The sequence below is a fragment of the Gorilla gorilla genome, chromosome 3 (genome assembly GCF_029281585.2).
Source record: "Gorilla gorilla gorilla isolate KB3781 chromosome 3, NHGRI_mGorGor1-v2.1_pri, whole genome shotgun sequence".
In the NCBI taxonomy this organism is placed as follows: Eukaryota; Metazoa; Chordata; class Mammalia; order Primates; family Hominidae; genus Gorilla; species Gorilla gorilla.
This window is the reverse complement of record NC_073227.2, coordinates 129,675,110-129,701,490: the sequence shown is the minus strand read 5'-3', so window position 1 is coordinate 129,701,490 and position 26,381 is coordinate 129,675,110. Positions and strand designations below refer to the sequence as shown.

Sequence of the window (26,381 nt, the reverse complement as noted above, 5' to 3'; positions counted from 1 at the left end):
AAAAAAGGTAATCACTCTTAAATGTAAAATAATCTCATATAATTTAAAATCAATAATTTCACACGTTGAATCTTTTCATATTAAAAGTTTAAACTTTTTTTTTTTTTAAAGTAGCTTTATTTTTGGTAAAGGATGCAGTGCCGGGGTATTTATGAATGCAGAGCCCTTGGAGTTGAGAGTTGAAAGGAATCTACGTTATGTTTAAGGGTACCTTTAGACTAGAGTAAGGGGGTTTTCTGGAACCTTACCCTAGCGGGGAGCCTATTTGGCAGTAGTTGCAGCCTAGCATGATAAATAAAGCAGTTGACCTTCATGTATAAAATATTGACTGTTATTGGTAAGCCACAGCTTACCTAGTACTGCAACATTTTAGTGCTAGGTTTTTACATTGACTGCATATGCTTGAGCTGAGGGAGAGAGTGGTGGTAGGGAAGAATGGAGAAAGATGTTATACAAGTCCAGCAATCTTGATACCCTATCAGTGGTCATTTTCTTTTTTTAGGACTTAGGCATGGTTACTTTCTTGACTAGAGTCCAAGTACATATGTAAATGTTAGTTATGCAGGTTATGAAATGCCGGTAAATCAGGCGTATGGCCAGAGTCCCTAAAGACTCCATCCCTCTACAGTGCTACTGATGATTATTAATAACTCTTCTTTTCCTACAGAAATCCTATGAACATATGGCTAAAATAAGAATCGCAAGAGAAGCACCTTCAGAATGTAACTGCCCAGCAGGTAAAATGGAACTTATTTAACAAGGTTTCCTCCAGAGCAGAGCATTTTAAAACAAAGGTCCTGTGTCTGTCAAGTCTACCTGTAATAATAGTAAAGAAAGAATGCAGACCCAACTTGCTTTAATAAAATCAACATGTCTCATTCAAAAGGATGGCAAATAAAGCCCCAAATATTATTTTAAGCAGCATACCAAGGCCTGTTATGGGAAAGCAAAGGATATAGAGATAATCACCAAAGAAAATATAGGCAAGGTGATGTACAAGGACAAACTTCTTAGATTCGCAGATTGAAAAATATTCTTCAATTAAATTGTCTTAATGTCTACAGTGAAAAGGACTGTAGAACTGTTAGATTCTGAATTCCTGGCTCACTCATATTGTGTTAGTGCAGGGTTTTTTTTTGTTTTGGTTTATTCCCTTTGGCATACGATTATGTTAGTAAACCACCTTCACTTCCTTTCCTGCTGTTTCTATTCTATTAAAAAGATTCCATCTCCTATCCTATAGCTAGAGATGATGACTGAAAGAAAATGAATTCTTTATCTTGAGCTTCCCATTACAAACTCTTGCATTCTCTGTGACTTTTGAAGAAGAGGCTCTTATATTTTTACCTTTTTTTCCTGTGTAGCTTCAGGGAACTATATTAAAGGCAGCATATTAGTAGAAGGACAGAGAAGAAGGACATCATGAATAAGACCCCTGGGTAATCATTAAATCTTCCTTCATGGACCTTTGAGGGCTTGGTAGTTATCTTAGACCTAACAATTTAGAAGCCCTTGGAATATGGCCATTGGAAACGTCTAGTGGATTCAACTCATGTAAGTCATGAAAAACTCCCATGAGTTGAGATGTTTATTTCAGATAAACATTGTTAATACATTTATGAACATGATAGTTTCTTTTATCATCACTCATGGAAAGTGAGTCTCTTAAAATTTCTTTAGTATTAAGCAACATGATACTTAGGTGCTTATATATGAAAAGGCAAGTTCTTGTATTTTTTCATATTCTGAAACGTTTCCCCCTCATGATAACTTGTTTTGGCAGAGCTACACAAGGCACCACATTTAGAAATTTTAAATGTCAACTCCAGGTTGCACATTATACAAATTTTGCTGTTTATATTCTGTTAAATTTTTGAACATAATAGAGCTATATTTTTTAAATGAAGCCCTTTTGATCGAGAAGACATATACGTTAGGTACCAGAAAAACAAAGAGTTAACCTTTGACAGTGTAGGTCTCATTCTTAGTTGTTTTATGTTGGAAAATATCTCAGAAGTCAGATATTCAAGGAAGGCACTTTTCTAGTGTGGGAATTAACTCAACCACCTCATCAGCCTGTAGGGATTATTTAAATTCCCAGGACAGTTGGTACAGGACTTCACTGATCATACCACTTAGAGTCCAGCATTTTTTTGTATACAATATTCTTACTAGCTGTGTGAAAAATAGCTAGTGCTTAATTAATAGAATTCTTAATAAACTTAGTAAAAATAGAAAAGTGACAACCACAACATTGAGTTCTATTTTTTGAGAAGATATAATTGTTTCGTGATGTTTAATGTAGGCTAGCTACTGAAGTCTAACTTGCAATCTAAAAGAAATCTATTACATTTAAAATTTACTGTATATTATATTATCTTAGATTGTTTTGGACCATTTTTCATCTTAGCATGTGAACGTAATAATAGATGGAGATTTCCTAGGCTTTTGTTTTGGCTCCCACTAATAGCTGCTTTACCTCTTGCCACCACTAGAGCTCCACATTACATCAGTTTTTACCTGGCAACTTCCAAGGTAAACATTTGAAGGTGTGCGTTCTAATATGCAGAATCAAGCAGGTTTCTTGCTGACAAACTGCTATTATGGAAATACTCCCTTTTGCTTGAGGAATAATCAGACATCATCAAAATAAGGACATTATGTTGAAAATAATATCTTGGGGAAAACTATTTATTTCTAATACGGTTCAGTGAGGAATTGTCTTAGGGAATGAATGGGCTGACCAAGAGGATTAGAAAAGAGATTCAGCACTTCCACCTGGTTTGGCTCTAGCCCTGGTTTGCAGTGACTAAGAGTTGTCACCTAGACATCTGTTTGTAGGGCAGAGTGAGACAAGTCTGTGACCTCAGCTCAGTTCCTGTGGACAGATGCCCACCCCTTGAAGTTAACACTCTTGTTGACAGTTTTAGTCACAGAGCCAAGGACTGATAGCAAAGAAGCAATGATGTGTTGTTTGTGTTCACTCATTTCTTTTGATAGAACTCAGTCCCAGTGAGGTTTATTCAGGTAGGCTCTAAGGGTAATCATAGAATTTATAGATATATTTTTATGCACAAAAAGGAACCTCTGTGAGAGAGAGATGAAAAAGACAATTTTTTAAAAATGGCTTCTAATGGCAGGGGATGTACTCTCTAATTTAATTTTCACAATGACTCTGACTTAAGTATTAGCAGTCTCATTTTACAGATGAGGAAACTGAGACTCAGAGAAGATGATTAACTTAACATAGTAAAGGCAAGGTCAGGATTCATGCCCACATCTGATAGAACTAAAAGCCCAGTCTACCAAGGAATAGAGAATAAGTATAGGTTTTGGACCTGGATAATTCCGGACTGGAATCCTGGATCTATAACTAAATAACTGTGTACATTGGTCAAACTAATGAACTTCCCTATGTTCTAATTTCCTCATCTGCAAAAAAAAAAAAAAAAAAAGAAAAGAAAAGAAAAAAAGACTAATAATATCTTCCTTAGGGTAATAGTTTACCTAAATAGTCTGGTATATTAGTGGCTATCCATTAGACAATAGCAATTACTATTCTTTTTAGTATATTATATGCTACTTAGCTCTGCTGTGATCTACAGAGACACATGAAATAGGTGGGAAAACTGAGACCTGGAGATGTTGCATAATTTGCTAAAAACCCAGTGGCTAATTATTGGCAGGTTTGGACTAGAACACTGTACTTAATTAAACAAATATATCTGTAGATTATTCGTGCAGATAATCATACTGGTCAGTATTTCTTGGTGCTATATAAATAAAGATTGGTTCTTTTTTGATATTTATATAAGTCTCCTAAATTATTCTTACAAAAATTGCAGGGAAAACTTTTGACCTTTTAGGTAAACCATGATTGAAGTGGATAGGACCTGGGCTTAAAAGACCATGGGGATATTAAAGAATATCTTCACAGTTTTAATACCAGATGTTTACAAAAAGAAGTAGCTTAATTATGTGACTCCTTTTCAATTTTTAATAGCCTACTGCAGTAAAATTTTTAATATTTACCTATTTTAAGATTTTTAAAACAGATTAATAGAGTTGGGCAGCCATCACCACAATCCAGTTTTGGATCATCTTGTCACCCTGGGAAACTTGGATTTATTTCTTTCATGCAGTCAGAAAAGCTCTATTTTAAAAAATATTTGGTTTAAAGAAACCCAAAATGATAATTTAAAAAATAATAATCTTAAAATTTCCATACAAATTGAAGCTGTGTTTAGCAGAATATTTGATTTAGCAGTAACCAAACCAGAGAAATTCAGCTGGCATCTGTGGCTTGGCCTCTGTAAAATTCAACTCTAATTGGAAAGAATAAGTTGGCTCTTTGCTATGGCTGTAGAATTTAGTTTGCGTTCTGTTCTTGGAGTCCTACATAAAATATGCATAAACCAGGCATATCTATGAGAAGGTTTTTATGTTTCAACTGATAAAGAACATTAGGAACCAGGCAGCCAACCAAAAGATGTGTAGATTACAAAGATTTCTGTATCTTACTCATCAGTAGTGTTGCCTGCCCAGGATATTAGGTATAAGAACCTCTGTGGTGTAATGAACGAAGAATGTGGATGCGGAATAAATAATCCGAAGTTCTAATCCTGGCTTTGTCATTAACTTGTTATGCAATTTTGGGAAGTCATTTCCAAGAACACCTCTTAGAGTTTCTATTTTCATATCTCCAAAATAGGAGTGCTGGGCAAGAATGATTTTGAAGGGCATTTGTCAGTTCTTCAGGTTAAATGAAAAGGCTGCTGTATGCCAAATACTGTGCTAGACATTGGGAAAATGTTGATGTACAAGGCAGACTTGGTATCTTCCCTCAAGAAGCTTACATTTTGATGAGGATGACAGACAAATCTTTAAAAATGACGTGAATGTACAGGTATGACAAGTGCAACGAAGAAAAAGTATAGTGTGCTTTGGGGCAGATGACTAAAATCTCTTCCATTTTTGTAAACCCAAAGATTTTATTTTTCTTTTCTCTGGGGAAAATAAAGAAAAAAGTATAATTCTTTTCTAGAAGTTCACAATAGAGAAAATCTGGTTTCCGATGAAAATAAAAGCTCTAGCAATGGATAAAAAGCTGATTTGCCTTTTAGGTCTCCAAGAATTTATGAACAGATAGAGGTACACTGATACCTGGTATACTTACCCCATGTGAAACAAAAAAAGGCACTTTTAATATATAAAGGGTTGTTGTAGACAGGAGGATGATGGCTTATTCTTCTACTTTTCTCCTGAAAATAGGGAGAGTTAGGTTGAATAAGGAGAAAAACTTCATGTCTGGCTTACTGAATAGTACCACTGGACCTGGCTCCTGTACATTCGTGATAATCATTCAATGTAACACAGCTAGTCATTTGCTTGGAGAGTTTAACTAGAGATAAAAAAGATACACTAGGTAACTTCTGAGGTCTCTCTATACATTCCAAGTCCATGAAAATGATGGTGTACAAAATAAGAGTACATGTAGGCAAGCGATTCACATAGGCAAGCAAGATTCATAAATGCAAATGATATTGCCCCTGGTGACTGACCTCGTTGCCTGTGTTCTCAGTTTTGGGTGGAAATAAATGTTAACTGTAGCTTGATGGTTGTGTACTCTTTCCCATTGTATAAGAAGAACCTTTAAATTACCTTTCTAACATAAATTTACTTTCTCACATAAAACTTGTGTTTCCTACTATACATGGTTTTTCACTTATGCTATATGTTTTTATCCTAACACTCTGCACAATCTATGGAAAGAGTGCATCAAGTAAGGGGATAATAATGTGTAGATTTTCAATTATGTAAGGTAAAGAATAGTCAGAAACAGTTTGCAGAAAGAAATCAAATTAAAATGTTATAAATTTTATTTAGATGAGAATAGCAGGCATTCCTCTCTTCTTATAAGCCAAACAATACAATGTGACATCCGAGTGCCTTCAAGCATCCATGTTAAATTGTTTCAGTCCTAATGAGTACAACAGTTTGGGTCTAACACTTTTAGTTGGTCCAGGAGTGACAGCTGGTAAAAATGCCCAGTCACCCAAAGTGCCAATGACAAATTGCCTCTTGAAGCAATGTTCTTGTTTCTTAGCTTCTCTTGCTTCTCTTGTCTATAAGTTTTTCAGAAGCTAATTCTTAAACTACTCTTTTCTCTTTCTTACCTTAATAATTCTATTTTTTCATGAGCTGGGAATTACTTAAAAGAAGGATACAAATTCTGCATAGAGTTTAATTCATTCTAGCTCATTCAAATTATATGTAGACATAAGAAGCCTCTCAGGGCCATAATATCCTACTGTGCTTCTGATTGCTTTGTAATTATGCAAAATCAACTACATGATGTTAATGAAAATAGTATCTGAATGTCAGGCTTAGGTCTAGGGATGGAGAAGGGGCGTCCTCTTACCAACAGGATTAGGTAAATGGAGAGATGATGGGGAAATATGTCAGAATCAGGACTGCTTTGCAGCCCAGGGGGGCATTTCCTGTTTCAGGGAACCTCACAAGACATTTATCCAAATAACATCAATCTATGTTATCCTGAGTGGAAACCGTCCAGAACCTATCATGAAAAAGGTTTTTATTTCATACTATCACTTTATAAACAATTACTTGGTGGTTTTAAGGAAGCTGAGAATGTGAAAACAATGTATGAGTCAATCCGGGCTGCGGCTATAGCCTAGTGTGCAATGGTTAAATATAGACGCATCCCCAGCCTCCCTGGTTTGCCAATATGGGTGAAGTTCCATGTGGTGGTTTAATGCACCATGATATTTAGCACCTTTTCCCTGGTTTGTGTTAAAAATTACTGTAGTATGCCTGCATACTCAATTCTTAGACATGGATAGTTACTGCTTCATTTGGGATTTATTCAGAAATCTTGCAATTAAGAAATATTATTTTAAAATTGACTTTTAAAAAAGTAAGCATAGAAGAGTGAGAAGCAGAAGTAAGTGGAAATCACTTACAAATTAAAATTGAGCACTTTTCATTGGCATCATATATTCCTCCAAATGACTATTCTGTGATTCATTTAAATGAAAGGAGCCATTGAGGAAATGGCACCAGATGGCAGGCACCTCCCCTTTGTGACCGCTAGGAGGAGGAACTGAGCTGAATAGCGTACTTCCTCTCTTCTGCCTCCTTCGCAGTTAAACCCCTAGCTGACTTCTATCTTTTGACTTCTGTTTGCAATGAAAAAGATTCATGGAGGAAGCAAGAAATTTCTTCCACCTATATTTGAAAACTCTAGTGTCCTATCAGCTTTAAGACATTTAAAAGCATCTAGTAGATTTCACATTTATATTAGTCAAATAGTTCATTTAGTAGATAAATTCACAGATATGAAGTTTAAGCTAGTGTCCCAGTAGATAGAATAAATGAACTAAATGTAATTGAACTTACCTGTTGAGGATTTTGTACTTACATTTTGGAATTTCTCAAAATCCAGAATCATTTGGAATCACTGTCATGCTTTTGACATAATGTCATCTGGAGTCTTCATTTCAATGTTAAGTTGCCACATAATATGAGATTTGAAGCGCATTTTTTATTTTTCTTCATATTGTGTTATTTAGTCTTGTTGCTAAATTCATCTTTTTGCTATAAAGTCATATTTAGTAGATGTAGACCTTATTTGTCATGAATACCAAGACTATGTCTGTTCCTTTGGATGTTAATCATTTAGATTTTAGGAGCTCTAGTTTCCTGGTTTATGTACACAATGTTTTTATTCTTGTATTTGAAGTGTGGTCAGCACATTTTAAAACACAATTTTCACATTTAGGCTAAGTGGCTGAGTAAATTGTATGAATTGTAGCCAGCTCTAGTTTGTACATTATGGTAATATTGAGAGTCAGAATCTGTCTAACTAAAAGTAGCTGGTCAGGGAAGGGGTAAAGTCTATTTTCTCCCTTGTTTACCAAAGAGTTCACGTGTAAGGAGAGTAAAAGAGGGGAAGAAAAAGCCCCCTTTATCCCCTTAGCTCTCAGAATCATATTTCTTTATCATCATACTTAGAAAGCTTGATATTTTAGAGTTCTTATTGTTATATAATTCTGGACAATAGTTAGGGAGCCAGAGGAATTCTCTGTTACAGCTTTGTGTTATACCTCCATTTTTGATCTTTAAGATGCTGCAGTGAAATATGTCAGGAAAATTGATCCATTTCTTAGCATTCTGATGTCTTAGGTCAATGCTGGGAGCTGTCAAAGGTTAAGTTGTTTGTATTACCCTTCCAGGAATTATGAAACCCCAATTTGTCATCTGAGGGACTCCAGATTCCAGCCAGCATTTTAAGATAATATATGATATGATCATAAGATGAAAGTGATTTCCACAAACCACATTCAAAAACCAATGCTTTTACTTTAAAGTCATGCCAGAAATGCTGGCAGGTTCTAGGGCTCCTAAGTGAACTTTGGAACACTAAAAATCATTTTTTACTGAAAGAATTAGGGCACAAGGTCAGAGCAGGTGATGTTCAAATGGAAAAATGCTTCTTAAATAACTGCTTTTCTCAGGATGGTTATCAACTTGATTCGGAATCAAGTGGGTTAAGTGGGTCAAGGATCCAGTGACTTTTGTGGGCAGATCCTGACACATGCTAACTGGTAAGTGGTCTCATGGTATAATTCTGTTCTACTACCAATGTCACTTACGGGCTCTCCAAACCCCTATAGATATACTTGCAGTCTCTTCCCAGGTAAGCGGTCTCATGGTACAGCTGTATTACTAATCTCACTTGTGAACTCCTTGGCAGGGGCTCTGGTTTGTATCTGTGTATCTCTAGGGCTCATCGTAGAGCTCTCTATAGAAAGTTCTCTGTAAAACAGCAAGATGTTTATGATGAAGATCTGAAAATGTGGGTTGAGGCTTTTAATATGGTGCATCTCTTTCCATGCATTACTATTCTTATCCCCATGCCTTTTAAACATTTTCTCTGAGAACTTTGTGAGCCATATCATATTAAAACTAATACAAATCTCGGAGATTAATTAGTACAGGGATTTTATAACATTTCTTTAAAAGGCTGAACCTTTTTTAAAAATGAAATTATATGAGAAACCCCATCATATGAAATTGGAAGCAATGTTAGCTACACTGATTGACCTCGGAGACTAGAGCAGGCAGAAGCCAATAGCCTCCATGCTCTTTCTTTCTGCTGCCCACCTCTCTCCCTGATGCTGGCATCTCCAAAGAACCTTAGGACTCCATAGGACACTATTAGAAAATTATTGAAAGTCCAAGCCCCAGAGGACTTACACTTGTCAACACAGAAGTGATCTTTGAAATACTGTACTGTAAGCATGACTAGAAATGATGGTAGTAAAATTATGTATTCAAATTAAAGTCTAAAAATGACTATTCATATAATATCATCTCTTTAATGGGTCAGAGTATTCTAGCAAGGAAGCTGATGTAATAATAGTGTCACAGGAAAGCTGGGTAAATGCACTGTGTAACTGAGCATGGTACTGTTCGTTAGAAAAATCTACATCTCACTTCATCCTTTTTCTTAAAGTCACTTATTTTTTAAGACTTCAAGTGACAATATTGTTCTTGTTCTTTTAATGACAATTTTCTGTGTTTCTTCAAATTTCTTCCCTTATGTTTTTACTTATTTTTTAATTCTAGATATTCATATGGAGCTTTATTACCAAGTTACAGCAATTCATTCTTTTAAAATGTATTTACTTAAAGCACTTGATTTTTTGATGAATAGTTAATATTTAGTCCACAAGGTAGTATATGAAAAATAACTCTCCCCTAAATTATGTTATTTATAGAAAATATACGTTATAAGACTTCTAGGATCTTCTAAAGATACTTCTAAGATCTCTGAGACTTTCTTACTTGACTTGATTTTTGGTTGTGTATAAAAATGATGATGTTTGTATATTGAAATTTAAATTGATGGCACAATGAGAATACATGAATTGCACATAAGTAGTACTAGGAAAAAGTCTCTAGGAATTAACAGGATTTTAGCCAATAGTGAGCGAGATATACAATACATTTCACATAGAAAGTATAAATCTGGCTACAATCATACTGTAATAAGTACTGCAAAAGAAAATTTGAAAGACAATACTCTACCTCGCATTGAAATGAATGCCCACTGTCATCAGCAGCACTATTTACTGTATGAGTAGCTAGCTGTGGACAGTTGTTTGGCTAAGTGAAGCACCTTCGTCACTTGTCTGGTAGGACACAGAATGACACAGCAGTTCTACAAGTTATCAAGTGTTGGTGAGCAATTTATTTTCTCTTTAATACACAGTCTCAAACTATGGACTTCAAGGAAGACTGGAAGAGAAAATGACTTCTTTTTTAACTGGTTACTTTGTCTTCTGCAAAAAGACTATCAGTAAAGCAACAAAGATAGGAAAGTTGAACAAGTAAGAAAGGCTGGAAAGACCATATAGGCCAAGCTTGTCCAACCCATGTCCCTGCAGGCTGCATGTGGCCCAGGATGGCTTTGAATGTAGTCCAACACAAATTCGTAAATTTTCTTAAAACATTATGAGTCTTTTTGCAATTTTTTTTTCTCATTGGCTATCATTAATGTTAATGTGTGGTCCAAGACAATTCTTCCAATGTGGCCCAGGGAAGCCAAAAGATTGGACGCCCCTAATACATGCCAACCAAAGCTATTATAAACTACAAAAAAAGAGACTTAACTAAACAAACTGTATTTCCTAAATTTCCTTCCCAACCCCTATGGACATACTGACAGTTTCCCAGGATTTCAAGCAGCAAGTCTGACAAGTGTGACTTAGTACTACCATACATGTTAAGCATCTGGAAGTTTTTAATTTGAAAAACCCCAAACCTCTAGCATTGAGAAATTACTTCCATAAAGAGACCAGGACTTTTATGTACTTGCATATAATTTCCTCTGTACAAAATTATTTAATGATCCAAGCTTTAGCTATTTCTGAGGACACTTTCCTGAATATTGGCTTGGTTCTGCAACCAAGTTCTATATGAGGAATGCTATATATTGGTGGTAAAATTTATTTACCATTTTTGGAATTTTTAAAAAAAGGTTCATTTATTTTTATAGCAAAAATGCCCTTGAATGGAGAAGTCTGAGGTATACTTTCTGTATTCTGTGGGTGAGTTCATGACACATTAGAGTCAGAATGTGTTTTATTCTTTTAAGCTTTCATCTTTTTGAGCAGAAAACCCTTGCTTCCATCATCAATCCTCAAGAAGAAATCTCAGAGGAATTTTATAATCAGTAACACGTATCCCCTGTATATATGTATCATACATCATTTTTTCTCATCATTTTCAAGTTATTACATCTGTACTTTTGTTTATTTTTAATCATATACTGCTAGCATTTTAAACATTCACACTGTTTCACAATTATAGGATGTGATGAGAATAATGTTCATTGGATTCCTAAAAAACCAAGAGTAAATACAGCAAACAGGCCCTTAATCAACAAGCATTGCCCTAACGTGATCCGTGGTTGGCAAGCAGAGTGGACAGGATTGTCTTTGGGAGGTAGCCATATAGCTATGAAACTACAAAAACAGAGGATGGTCTGTGTTCCTAAATAAGAACCCCATTCTACTCAGGGGGCTCCCCTATCTTCCCTCCCTTTCTCTAGCATGGATAGAACCCCTATTTTGCCTCCATTCTGTTGATGACACTTTACCTGGATTACTGTCAGCTTCTGATTTGGAGCTTCATCACCCTTGGGTCCCAAAGCCTCTAGACCTTTCCTGGGCGATAGCTATATTCATGATTCAATTTAGCAGCATAACTGAGAAAACATCAATGGCAAATATCAATATTTCTCCCACATTTCAAAAAGTAGCTGATTATTTTCTCAAAAATTACTGTTAAAATATAAATTTCGAAAAATAAGAGTTTCATACAGATGTAAAATTAACAAGTGTTAAAGATTTTACTTAAATCATTAAAGAAGGAACTAGTAAGGTGTTATAACCAGTTCAAAGGAGAGTTTAAAGACATACATATTTTTAGTTCAGAAATATTGAAATAGATGTACAAAGGGAGGCAAAACGGACTTTTTCACAGTGGGAAGTCAGTTATACTGAGAGTTTGCATGTCTATAGATAAAAGTAATTTTGTTTTTCTATTAATTATCTACAACTTACACAGTTATAAAATAGCTCTCAAAGAATCAGAATCAGATACATAGGAAAGATGTACTGTAGACAATGCATAGTTTTCCATAGGTGTACAAATTTTTTCCTACATTACCAAAGCAACTACACAGGAAACAGTTCTTTAGGTAAGCAAAAAATTTTGTATATATATATGTGTGTGTGTGTGTGTGTGTGTGTGTGTATATAATTTAGTATTCCTGGTAGTAATGATGATTGTTTATTATTCTGTTTCCTTTCATATTCCTAACCTATGGATTTGGGGGACTGAATGTTTTCATTTCTGTTAAAATTAGTTATTTAAAAGACAGTTCCTGTGAGTTTGGACTTTATATACTTTATCTGCTAGGCCCATGCGGTGGTGCTAATCGCTATGCTTGCATTACTGGTGTGATTTACATCAGTGTAAAATGGAAAATTGTAACACTGACAATTTGTTTGAGGCAGACACCACTTTGGAAGACACTGCTTCCTGTATTTAGGTACCAATGAATAGTTCCACTAATGTTAAAGAAGGAGTTGCTGACCTCACTTTGTGTTTTGGAAAATTATGTACAGGCAGTTACATTAGCCTTTCTCCCTTTTCTGTACTTCCAGGGAACCACCCTATTAATAATAGTGCCCATTATAAATATTTAATATAAAAAAACCAGAAAAGTAAGATAACAAAGGGGTTAAAGAGCATCTTTGATCATAATGGATTTTGCAGGGAACCACATTGTGATTAGAAAAGAAAATATTTGTGAGTAAATCAATTCCATGCTCCTGTCTTATATTTTTCACTGTGTGTATTTAGCAACAGAGCAAACAGAGCATGTTATACCAACTCCATTACTGTATTTAAAATTTTGAACTCATAAATGATGTTTGTTTCTACAAAAATATCTAGCCTTTTTCTTTTTCACTAGCAAGAGATGTAGAGGAGGAAATCCTTAGTTATTCCTGGGCCTGAGTAAGGCTGAGGAAGAGGAAGGACTGAAGGAACTTTTTGAATGGAGAAACCATTCATCTGTAGACTGCATTTGCCTGATATGAGCATATGGTTGCCTCTGGGATTTTACGCTGCTATTTTGGCCCTCCTGGCTTTGACCTCAGATATCTCATCTCCTAGTTTGTTTTTTTCTTGGATACTTCCAGCCAGTTCCCATCTTACTCATGCATGTGTTGTTGCTTCAGAGAACATTGTTTTTAATCCATACTTCGAAAGATTTGTTTGCCTATTCTTGGCCCATATGTCTTCCATTGGTCTGCCTTGTTTGATCTTGCTTTACCTCTTCTACCCACATGCAACCCACTTTATCAGCTCCTCAAACAGCTTGGCCTTAAGCTTCCTAGGTATGTGGATGCTCTCCTCTGCTCTTGCCTGTCTCAGTTGCTGCCACCTTTTGGCTGAGGCAACTTGGATTCTGGCAGAAGAATGGCTGAAGCTAGATGATGGCCTTGCCTGTACATTCTAGGAAGAAAGTATGTCAGAATAGGGGCTATGGGTGAGGGGAATCCATTGAAACTACAGGTGGGTTGGTGGGTTTTGTAGGGAAATATTTATCTTCATTTAAAAGCAAGTTACATTCTGGTTGTCTCATACTACTAGGTGGAGGAGGGATTAATTATAAATATTAAACATTTTAGATATTAGTATTTAAAAATGATATATTGTGGATGGTAACTGACTTCTGGTATTACCTAATGCCAGTTGACTCTGGTGAAGGTGAAAGGTCATGTGTATAGCAGCCTTTAAAAAATTTTTTTATTCAATTAAATAATAAAATGTTTATTGTGACTTACTGTGGGTGAAACCCTGTGCCAAATGCCTGACTGTTTAGGGAAATAAGTAGGCTGCTAAACCCTACTTATTTCTTCACCTAAACATTAGGTGAAGAACTAATGGTGTCAGATAAGCAGACTGAAGACTGCAATAGAATTAATAGTTACAAAAGTATGGCCTGTAGCAAACCATATCCAATTTTAATGGATTTAAAACTACAATGATAATTGGTATTTGAACTTATAATTCCAGTTTACTTTTCATGATTTCAAAAATAGTAACATGTTATCAGAGAAATTGGTATTTGGATTTTTGTGTGTGTGTGTATTATGATACTTTGCAGAAATGCTGCTAACACACCAATGAGATGGTTTTTCTGGAGATAAATGATCTCTGCCAGTTGTTAGGTCAACTGTCACATTTTTAACTCCTCCCCAAGATGCCTTCTGGCAGTTATTGGAGCCTTGCTGGCTCTCCTAAATGTTGGATCAGACTCTATGGTCATGTTTTCTAGCGAAGGCAGAATCTCTGGGTCTTGGTTAGACTCCCTTGGGTTGTGAGACCAGAGATCGAATTAGGTGGCCTTCAGTAACAGTGGTATACAGATTTTCAGCCTTCCCATTATTGATATTTTGGGTTGGTTACTTCTTTATTTTTGGGGGCTGGTCTGTGCGTCATAGGATGCTTAGCAGCATCCTTTGTTTCTATCCACTAGATGCCAGTTGCACTCCTTGGCTTCCATAACCAAAACTGTTTCCATATCTTGCCAAATGTCCCAGAGGAAGCAAAAATCATTCCCAGTTGAGAATCATTCTTTACTTATTCCCAGTGAATGAAAAAGGCAAGAATATATACTCTGCAGCTAGTTCTCTTAGAAGAACAGGAAATGAAGGGTAGTCAGAACAGTCAGGATATATGATCATCTTCTCACCGGGAGGCATCCATTATAGTGCCTGCTGGGGCCTAAGAATTTTATTTCTATTTCTATTGTTTTATCAAAGCCGTTCTTTCCTCTACATTATAGCTGCTTCTGTTGCCTTATGCTCAAGGTGTACCTCAAGGTTGAACTCTTTCTTTGTGTTTGATGATAGTATTGTTATTATTATTAAATGATCCATGCATATAACAAAAATACAAAAATTTGAATTAAAAGTGGCACACAATATCCCATCTCTCTTCAGAGGTGTCTATTGCTGTAGGTTGTTGCATATTTTTCTAACACAAATGGATTTGCATCATTATTTTTGAAGGCTATACACTATTATATGATTGTACCACAGTTTAATAGGATGACAGATAACTTTTGAAAGTGCAGATACTATTTCCTGTTTCTAATTTTTCTGTTTCCTGAGGAAAATTACTTTGATTCCTACTTCTATTCCACCAGCTTCAAGCTGTATATGTGGGAGCCCAGTCAATTCTTCCTGACTAAGATATTACTGATGTGGTATGCTGCTGATAAATGCTTAATCACTCTCAAACAAACAAACAAACAAAAAAAAACAAAAAACAAAACAAAAAAAACCCAACAAACAACAACCCAACTCTGATTTGTAGCATTTGCAAGTTTTTCGGGTGTAAATATCCTACCAGGATTGATTTCAGGTTAACACAGTAGCGTTAGGAAGTGATATCTGAGTGTTTATTAGCTTTGCTTTTAGAGTAATTTTTAAATAGTAAGTTTATAAAATTTGTTTTAATAATCACTGTGTTTAACAATGGGCTTGCAAAATCCTGAAAGCTGAACCATCAGCTCTCTCGAGTCAGCATTCAGCTTCTCACAACCACTGACACTGATAATCCCTTTTTTAGATGGTGTGAATTGCATTATTCGTCATAATGTTGTCTCCAAGGGACAACGCTGCCTTGGCTAGAATTTTAGGATCTCGGTGTTGGAGAGAGTGTGTTTGAAAGTTATCTAGACATACATTACATTTGATACTTGAATTCCCTTGGTGACATTCTGGCTATAATAGTTGGTGACATAAGTCATTGAATTTATTATTATCATTTGAAATAGAGCTTTCAATTTTGGACAATTTGTTAGAAAACTTCACCTTTTTGTTAGGTTGAAATTCTTCTCTTTATATAGCATGGATCATTTGATTCTGTATACCATTCTTGCTCTACATCATAAAAAACAAGTTGAGTACCTCTGTACTATGATAACTCTTCAAGTATTTAAAATGACCTATTATATTTCCTATCGATGGCTTTATTTTTAGAATAAATTCCCTTAATTCATTCAGAGGTTCAAGCTCATCTATTTCTTTCTTAAATTTGTGCAACTGATTCTCAATGAAGCTCCAGATGTGGCCTGACAGGTATATGCAAGAATGGGAGAGAAAAAAAACTTCCCTAGTTCTAGAAACTATACTGCTAACTAAGCAGACTAAAATTATAATAACTTTCTTGCTGGTCTCATAATTCTATTGGCTGATACTGAATTTAGCACTGATGAAAATCCTGAAGTTTTTTTTTTTATACATGCTGTTAAGTCCTGTCTTCCTCACTCTTTATTGTATAGGTTATTTTTTTTCCTGGGTGGGGCATAGGGGGGACAAATTCAAGACTACATATATATTTTTATTAAATACTTACCTGTGTTTATAAAACCTAAATCCGGCCTTGTCAGAATTTGTTGGAATAATTATTCTTTCAATAAATTTCCAGCTTCCTTTGCCTTCATGTGACTTGGAAATTTGATGAAAACTGACTAATGGTGTTTTCTTCTGATTCTGTAATAAAATGCCTAAGCATGAGAAAGTTCAGCACAGAGCCCCATGGCTTTCTGGTAGTTTTTCTCTTTTAGTTGCCAATAATCTATTTATGAACACCTTTGGAATTGCTTTTTTACAGTGATCCATTTACTTAATTGTCTTCCGTGCATTGCAGTGCTTTCAACTGTGTTCCTCAGAGCACCATTGCTTTTTCTTTTCTTTTCTTGTTTTTGACGGAGTCTCACTCTGTCATCCAGGCCAGGCTAGAGTACACTGGTGCGATCTTGGCTCACTGCAACCTCTACCTCCTAGGTTCAAGTAATTCTCCTGCCTCAGCCTCCTGAGTAGCTGGGGTTACAGGCACATGTCACCATGCCTGGCTAATTTTTGTATTTTTAGTAGAGACAGGGTTTTGCCATGTTGGCCAGGCTGGTCTCAAACACCTGACCTCAGGTGATCTGCCTGCCTCGGCCTCCCAAAGTGCTGGGATTGTAGGCGTGAGCCACTGCACCTGGTCCCATTTCCTTTTTATTGTTAACAAATGTTGTAAGGAAGAAGGTTTTCAAGATCAAATAAATCAGAGATACACTAAATTAAACACATATACGCAGATTTATTTACTGTAGGTTTTGTGCCTTGTGAATCTCCAGACTGGAGAATATAATATAGCATGTTTTCCAAACGTTTTTGGTCATAGAACACTGTTTTTTCCCACTTAGATAAAATAATATAACTAATAGTAAACTGTTCTGTGGGTTGATAGATGTTTTCCACTGGGGATATTTGGAAGGAAGTAGTTTGGAGGTTTGCAGAACTTTAGCTGAGATAGTCTAAGGTTAGTAAAGAAAGTGTTTCTCAACTTGCAGAAGTAGGGCTTGATGAGTTTCTAGAAAGCAGGAAGAAATGGAAGAGAAGGGGAAGAAACATTAGTATAAATGAAGATACTCTGGGTTGGACTAAAGTCTAAAGCCAGATGGCAAACTCAAATGTCAGACAAATAACACACTTGTGTGAAGTTTGTTAGACTAGGCTATCTTGTCAGCAGATTGGATTGTAAGACCTACCTAAAAGCATTCAAGTAATTTTTAAAAACACGTTGCTAGCTGATGGGGCTCACGCCTGTAATCCTAGCACTTTGGGATGTCTAGGTGGGAGGATCACTTAAGCCCAGGAGTTTGAGACTAGCCTGGGCAACATGGTGAGACCCTTTCTCTTAAAAAAAAAAAAAGAAAAAGAAAAAGAAAAAAAATTAGCCTGGTATGGTGGCACATGCCAGTAGTCCCAGCTACTTGGTGGGCTGAGGCAGGAGGATTGCTTGAGCCCAGAAGTTCGAGGTTATATGAGCCATGGCCATGCCACTGCACTCCAGCCTATACAATAGAGTGAGACCCTTTTTCTTTAGTGAGGTCTAAAGCCTGAACTTTTGCTTTTTGTTCAGTGACCCAACTCAGCTATAGCAGCTCTCTAACTCCAATACACAGAGATATTTTCAGTTTGGAGAAAAAAAGAAGTAACTTATATTTTATATAAATTTCTCCTTTTCAACTCAATTATCCTCTCTACTTAATGCTGCTTAGTTTTTGTGTGTGACACATTTCAGAGTATACAGCTTGTTCTTATGTTCATTAAGAACATTATAGTATTTTTCTTTCCTTAAAAATATGATCTTTATCCTTTTTTTCTTCAGTGCTTTACCATGCATAGAGCAATAGTAATAAAGTTTAGATAGTAACTAGTCATAATTAGGTACAATAAATATTTTAGTTTCATCAAAGCCTTTTATGTATAGTCTGAATCAAGTAGCCTTAACAATACATAGCTTAAGTGAGTGTTCTCAAGACTTCATATCGGCCGGGCGCGGTGGCTCACGCTTGTAATCCCAGCACTTTGGGAGGCCGAGGCGGGCGGATCACGAGGTCAAGAGATCGAGACCATCCTGGCTAACACGGTGAAACCCCGTCTCTACTAAAAATACAAAAAAATTAGCCGGGCGTGATGGCGGGCGCCTGTAGTCCCAGCTACTCGGGAGGCTGAGGCAGGAGAATGGCGTGAACCCGGGAGGCGGAGCTTGCAGTGAGCCGAGATTGCGCCACTGCACTCCCGCCTGGGCCACAGAGCGAGACTTCGCCTCAAAAAAAAAAAAAAAAAAAAAAAAAAAAAAAGAGACTTCATATCTAGAACACAGCAAACTTAATATATCTGCATGCATGTTGATAATTACCTATAGGTGGAATTACTGGTTCTAATTTTATGAACCCATAATGTGAACAGCTAAATGGCACATTAGCCAGGGAAAGAAAGTTCTGATCTCCAGGTATCCCCACCAGCACTGTGGTGAACTCTCAAAGGCAGGGTGACATAACCATAGTATAAATGATTAGCAAATGATATTGAAGAATATCTTTAACAGTTCTTGACTCTATAAATAGTTAAATGGCACCTTCTCAGAATTCCTACCAAAATCTCAGTTCATTTTTCCACTGTACCACAAATCAGTGATGTTTTGTTGGGTTCAGCTTTGTCTTTTTCATTATTTTTTCTCATTTTTATGCAACACCTTTTAGTTCTTTTCCACTTCTGCTACTGGCTCCATTTTTGTGCCATAGAGGGGAAAACATTGTAGTTATCTAAGATCAAAGGAGTATCTTTGTTAATAATAATCACTCTTGATGTTTTGTCCTGAAGGTTTTGCAGGAACTTTCATTTCTGTTGTTCTTACTCTTTGGGGAGCTGGATTTAAAACCCAGCCAGAAATCCATCAACATTTTACTGTGTTTTTTAGAGTAGCTGAAAAATTGCTTAGTATGAATGTCAGTGTTCATATTAAAAAAATGATTTCGTTGAGAGATGAACTAGCTTTAAAAACAAATTTGAAGCAAAAATATAATTTAACTGTGCAAATCATCATTTTTCCCATTGGGTTGGTTTTCTGCTGCCTGCAGCATGGCATAATGACATACACCCTTAGGCTCAGCTAGGAGAATTTATGATTATATTAACAATAGCACATTCGACTGTGACTTAGAGCACTCACTGTTCTTGGGGAAAAGTGATTTTAAGGAAGTAAGTTTAGTAGTATAACAAACAAAAGTGCTTATGTTGCTCTAAAATAAAGGTATAGTTTTAAAAGAAAACACCCTCTTATAGTTATCTTTGCTTTAGCATTACTCCTTATTAACTAGATGGGTATAATCTTTTAGACCAGTTTTCTTCAAAATGATTAGATTAATAACCATGGAATAAACATTTAAGAACTTGGAAGTGGCTTTTTCTGTTATTGAATGCTATTGAGCTTTGTGCATATAAAATATGGTTTTGAGTAGATTGTTAGTAGTTAACAACCATCGTTATCCCTTTAGTCACAACCAGCTCATATCCAGGTGCCTTCTAGAAGGGACTGTCTGATCACCTAAACATTCCTAAGGTGGTTTGACTGGTGGAGTGCTAGTAGAAGTTAAAATTTCTACTGTTTGATTAAAAAGGAGCCTAAAATGTCAAAATAACTGTTCTTTCCATCCCTCCCACTCAAAAAAAATCTTGTTTATTTGGAATTTAGATTTTTTTTTTTTTTTGCCATTTTAAGGAAAATAACGGAATTGTAAAAATATAGGAGCTGATGTGGAAGTTTGTTCAAGAAAACAGTTTTTGGAGAATGACTTTAAGTCAATTTATAACAACCTTTGTACTGTATGGTTACTTGATGGCATTCTGGCTAATCAAGAAAAGTTAAGCAATTCCCTGATCAGCTTTAGTTTAATTATAATTTTATTCTTTGAAAACTAGTGAATGGTAACTAGTATATATATTGCTTGTAGTTAACTACACTTATTTAGAAGAGTCCTTTGCATACTGTTTTGTAAAGTGTTTTCTTGTACTCTCCCAATTAATTAATTAACTTCTTTTCCTATTTAATATTAAAGTCTAACATTTTAAGATGTGCTTCCTTTGTCTATCTACATATTTATATCTGTTATATCTATAGCTACATGTGTATGTAAACACATACATTTTGTTGAACCATTCAAATGTAAGTTGTAGATATTATGACACTTTACCATTAAGTATTTCAGCCACTTTGGGAGGTCGAGGTAGGTGGATCACAAGGTCAGGAGTTCGAGACCAGCCTGGCCAACATGGTGAAACTCCATCTTTACTAAAAATACAAAAAATTAGTTGGGTGTGGTGGTGCATGCCTGTAGTCCCAGCTACTCGGGAGGCTGAGGCAGGAGAATCACTTGAACTCAGGAGGCTGAGGTTGCAGTGAGCGGAGATCTTGCCATTGTGCTCCAGCCTGGGCGACAGAGCAAGACTCTGTCTCAAAAAAAAAAAAAAATCAAAACAAGTATTTCAGCATGAATTATCTAAAGATATAACCACAATACTATAATCATACCTAAGAAAATAATTTCCTAATGTCATCTAATATTCAGTATATATTCAGGTTTCCACCATGGTCTCATGAATGTCTTCATAGCTAACTTTTCTCCCCCAGACCAAGATCTATTCAAGGTTTGTGCATTGTATTTGTTAGAACGTTCTATGTTCTCAATTTATTTGTTTATGCATGGTGTTATTTCACTTGTCTGCTATTCCTTATGTTTCCCGTAAACTTGGTAAGATTCAGGTTAAACATTTTTGGCAAGAATATTTTATAGATGACGCTGTCTCATCTTTTGCTGCTTCAATATCTGAATAGAATTCCATTGAATGGATGTGTAATTTTTAAAATAGTCTGAGTTGATGGGTATTTGAGGTGTTTTTTGTCTCTAAACTTCTTCTGAACATATAGTAATGCACACTGGTGATCAGGAGAAAGGAAGCCTCAACATTTAATCATGTTGTCATTTTCATTGTTCAGTCCTGCGAAGTGTTTAACATTTTTAATTTTTATCTTTGTTTCTATAGCAGACCCAGATAGACCAGTCCAGGTAGTGCAGGCCAAACTTGTGGGAAAGCTCTGGGAACTCTAGTTTCCTCATAAGACAAAGTAAACCCTTTGCTAGATCTTAGACCCTGCCTCATCTTTCAGTATCCTAAGGATCATCAGATTGAGAATTCTTTATTAGAGCAGACTGTTCATGTTGCTACCCCAAATGTAGAATTTTCAGAACTGATTTGGTCTACAGAAAACAAATGTAAGATAGGAAATTAAAGCTCCAGGATGCTGGAGAAAAAGGAAATGTAGATACATAGTAGAATAAAGGGCAAATGTTCACACGGTTGTTGTGGATATGGCTCATTAACAAAAAATAATTAATACAATTGATAAAAGCTTTTCAACACGTGTATGTGCCTATGTACACATTTATCTTTTATATTATTTACTTTTATAAACATTTTACTTCTCAAAACTCACAGTTTATTTCTAATTATGAGAGAGGTATATTTTTTATTTTGATTGATTGAGACAGGGTCTTGCTGTGTCGCCCAAGCTGGAGTGCATTGGCACAATCAGGGCTCACTGTTGCTTCAAAATCCTGGACCCAAGCGATTCTCAGCTCAGCCTCTTGAGCAGCTGGGACTGAGGTGTGCAGATTAGCCAGACCTGGCTAATCTTCTAATTTTTTGAAGAGATGGAGTCTTTATTTTGCCCAGGATGGTCTCAACCTCCCAAAGCACTGGGATTACTGGCGTGAGTCACTGCACCCAGCCGGAGAGGTATATTCTTTAAAAATCCTAAAATTCCGTTCTTTCTGGCCAAACACAAAATCTGTTGCATTCCTGGGTCCTTGACTCTGAAAATCTTACAGTAAGCCATATAATTAATGCAGAAATTAAAATAGAATTGTGAACCAGTTACAACAAATTGGAGGATTAACTGATTTTTTGATGTGGTCTGGGTGTCTGTGTCTCCCCCCATCCCCCCGCCCAAAACTCATATGTTAAAAATGAATCTCCAGTGTGATAGAATTAAGAGGTAGGTCTTTCGAGAGGTGACTAGTTCATGAGGACAGAGGCCAGATAAATTGGATTAGTGCCCATATAAAAAGGTCCCTAGGGAGTTGACGTGCCCCTTCCACCATGTGTGAACACAGCTACAAGGTGCCATTCAAGAGGAAGCAGGCCCTCACCAGACACTGAATCTGCTGGCACCTTGATTTTCGACTTCCCAGCCTCCAGAACTGTGAGAAATAAATGTTAATTTTATAAGCTACCTAGTTTATGGTATTTTTGTTAGAACAGCCTAAAGGACTAAGAAGCTTTTCTTAAAAATGAATCATTTGTGAAGAGAGAGTCCTTTAAGGGAAGTGAACATTATGCCGAGTCACCAAATTCTTCATAAACAGAATTGAAACTAGAAGGTGTTCCGTGGGGACAATATTCTTGTTTTAACTAAGTCATTAACAGAAGGCAATTTCCTGCAATTAGCCAGACCTAAGTACTCAGTGTATTGTATTGTAAATTTTCATAAGAATACATTTCATATATATTTGATAGTATATTTAGTTTTTCAGAATACTCAAGGAGCTGGTCAATGGACCTTCAGCTCTACAAATGTAACTTTCTTAGGAAAAACATATGAAACATTTTCCAAATAATTGTAGGACTAAATTCAATACAAATTAATAATTTAAGGCATCCAGCCTTTTTCTTTGATGAAACTGCCAAATATTTCTTTTTGTAAGATACCATTTCAGCATATAAGAAATATGAATGCCAGACAAAGGATATAATCACTGAACATTTATAAAGCTACATAGCTGCATGTTCTCTGACAAGTAGATTATGTTGGATTTGAAATTATATAGATCAAATTCTATTTCTGTGCTGTAGAGAGGTGACCTGAATAGATATGCTGATTCAGCTCAAGCTCATTAAAGTAATAGCACTTCTTTTTTTTTTTTTTTTTTTTTTGAGATGGAGTCTCGCTCTGTTGCCCAGGCTGGAGTGCAGTGGTGTGATCTCGGCTCGCTGCAACCTCCGCCTCCTGGGTTCAAGCGATTCTTCTGCCTCAGCCTCCTGAGTAACTGGGACTACAGGTGTGTGCCACCATGCCTGGCTAATTTTTTGAATTTTTAGTAGAGATGGTGTTTCACCATGTTAGCCAGGATGGTCTTGATCTCCTGACCTGGTGATCCACCTGCCTCGGCCTCCCAAAGTGCTGGGATTAGAGGCGTGAGCCACCATGCCCGGCCAATAATAGCACATTTTGTTTGCAGTTCTAGAAATGGGAAATTATATTTACATGCAAGTCATGGTGTAACATAATAATAAAATGTATTAATTGGGCCAGAAAACTCAAATATTGGACTGTAGAATCAGAAATGGATACATAGAAATCCTATATAATCTAAGTTCTCTGGAAGATTCCCAGGGTATTTACTATTAAGTGAAATTTTTCTGTGATTTAATGTGTTGGTATTTTCAACAAAGACTCTTATTTGTTGTTTGAAGTGTATGAAAATACAGGTTGTCTGGGGACGTTGTTCTGATATTTTCATATAGGACAAATCTAATTTAGTTGCTAGATACTTTCAGAAGAGAAAATTTTTAAAAAATCTGTTTCAAAACTGAAGAATTCAGTTAAGATTTTTCCTCCCCCACTCTCCAGCTCCCACCCTAGCCCCACTCTTGCTTTCTGTCTTTCAACCAGACTAATTACTTGAAGCAACTGCTTGTAATCTGTGACTTTTAACAAAAGCTCTAAATTAGTATGAATATATGGATAATAATGGACTTTATACACAAGTTTCTCTCTGTTTGGTTAAATACATGGTCATTGAGGAAACAGAGTTCCTAAATTCTATTGAAGTTTTTAATCATCCCTTTTAGAAGCATGGAGAGAGGGATACAAGGAGAAGGCTAAGGGGGAGTAATTAATGCAATATTAATAACAATATTGTTCCTGGAACAAAGTAAATAGTAGTTCTATTACATGATGCACAGTTTGAATCATGCATGCAGTATTTTGTTTTGTTTAGAACGAAATGGTTACAAACTAGAGCAGTTCCAGGCGGGAGCAATGAATATGAAAGCATCTAAAATTTATCTTGTAGGAATAACAGCAGAAGAGAATGGAAACATTTAGCTTGCAAAGGACAAGAGCTAGAAGTGGTTGGTGGTAGTGAGGTTAAGGAAAGTGTGGTGGTTGTCTTCCAGTGTGTGGTGGGCTATTTCTACTACAGGGCAGAACTTGGGTCCTGGAGTGGAAATGAACAGGGAGCACATTTCTGTTGAAAATAAGAGAATTTTTTCCCGTCTAACAAGGTTGTTTAAAAATGGCTTTCTTTTCATGTGGTGGGCTTGCCATCATTGAGAGAATTCAAGAATTGCAGTACAGAGCAATTCCTGCCTAGACCACACAGACTAACTGAAACTGTTACCCTGAAACTACTCTATGACTGACACCAGCCGCTAAAACCCTGAATGTTTCCTTCCCTAACCTCTTCTACCCTGTTGGAGATCCTGCTAAGGCTTCTTCAAGGTGGTGCTCTCTTCTGCTCAGTAAGTTGAATAAAACCCAGTTTTGTAAGATTTCCCCTCAAAGAATTATACTATAAATAGTTATTAAGCACCTACTATGGCAAGTATTGTGTTAGATGTGTAAAAAATAAGACAATTTTTTTTTTTTTTTTTTTTTGAGACAGAGTCTTGCTCTGTCGCCCAGGCTGGAGTGCAGTGGCGCAATCTCGGCTCACTGCAACCTCCGCCTCCTGGGTTCAAGAGATTCTCCTGCCTCAGCCTCCTGAGTAGCTGGGATTACAGGCACCCATCACCATGCCCGGCTAATTTTTTGTAGTTTTAGTAGAGATGAGGTTTCACCATGTTAGCCAGGATGGTCTTGATCTCCTGACCTCAGGTGATCCACCCGCCTCAGCCTCCCAAAGTGCTGGGATTATAGGCATAAGCAACTGCGCCCGGCCAAGAAATAAGACAATCTTATCCTTGAGGGTTTATCATCCAGTAAGAACATGTAATGATAATTAAATGTTATCAGTTCTATGACAGCAGTATATATGGAGGAGAAGAGTGAGCAGGGAAGTCTATAGAAAAGGTTGTCTTTGAGTTCAACACTGAATAATGGGTAGGTGTTTGCCCAGTGGATTGAGAAGCAAGGGTGGTGGAGGGAGGTTGTGAGGAAGGAAAATGCTCACATGACTTTCTCTGAAAATGCTGTAGAAGGCCTCTTGCCATTTTGGCATCAGGGTGGTGGCTAGACAAACCCTAGGGACTCTGACAATTCAACAACCTTACCAAGTGATTGCCTTCTAAAAAAAACTTTACAGAGAGAAGCCTAATGTTGCACTCCAGTTTTAAGTTTGCCTGAGGTCAAATAGGAATAGTCGTTTCTATGAATATTTCTTGGAGAAAGAGTGAAGGAGAGAGGATCATTACAACTCTTTGAGAGAATGCTTGTTGGCATTAAAGAGCACTTGTTTCCAAGTGAAGACAGAAACCCTCAGCCATCCTCATTTCTTTTCCCTCAGGCGCCTTTGCATATTCTGTAGTTGACTACATTCACTGTTCTCTATTCTGTATGGCAAGTGGGTCACACATCTCTGTGTCACTTTATGCTGGGACACACTAATCTTTTTGTTAGGACATGATTGGTCACCTTAGCCTAAACCCTATGAAACCTCTGGGGAAAAATAGCTAGAGATGAACTTTTTATGTCACATAGCCGTCAGTTCAAAGCCTGTTTAGTGTCAGGGTTGAAGGAAACTATAATGGCTCGTGAGAAGAGGCTCACAGGGGGTCCTTTTTCAGGGCAAAAGGACAGATGGTTTTCTCTAC

General features: G+C 36.5%; 1 protein-coding gene across 1 annotated transcript in view; it reads left to right on the top strand.

Moving 5' to 3' along the window:
* The window catches only part of COL25A1 (collagen type XXV alpha 1 chain), a 497,365-nt gene that overhangs the window by 1,574 nt on the left and 469,410 nt on the right, over positions 1–26,381 (top strand). Inside the window, exon 3 of the mRNA XM_063705462.1 lies at positions 668–737. Within this exon, the coding sequence (XP_063561532.1) occupies positions 668–737 (70 nt within the window). The remainder of the gene's footprint in view (positions 1–667; positions 738–26,381) is intronic.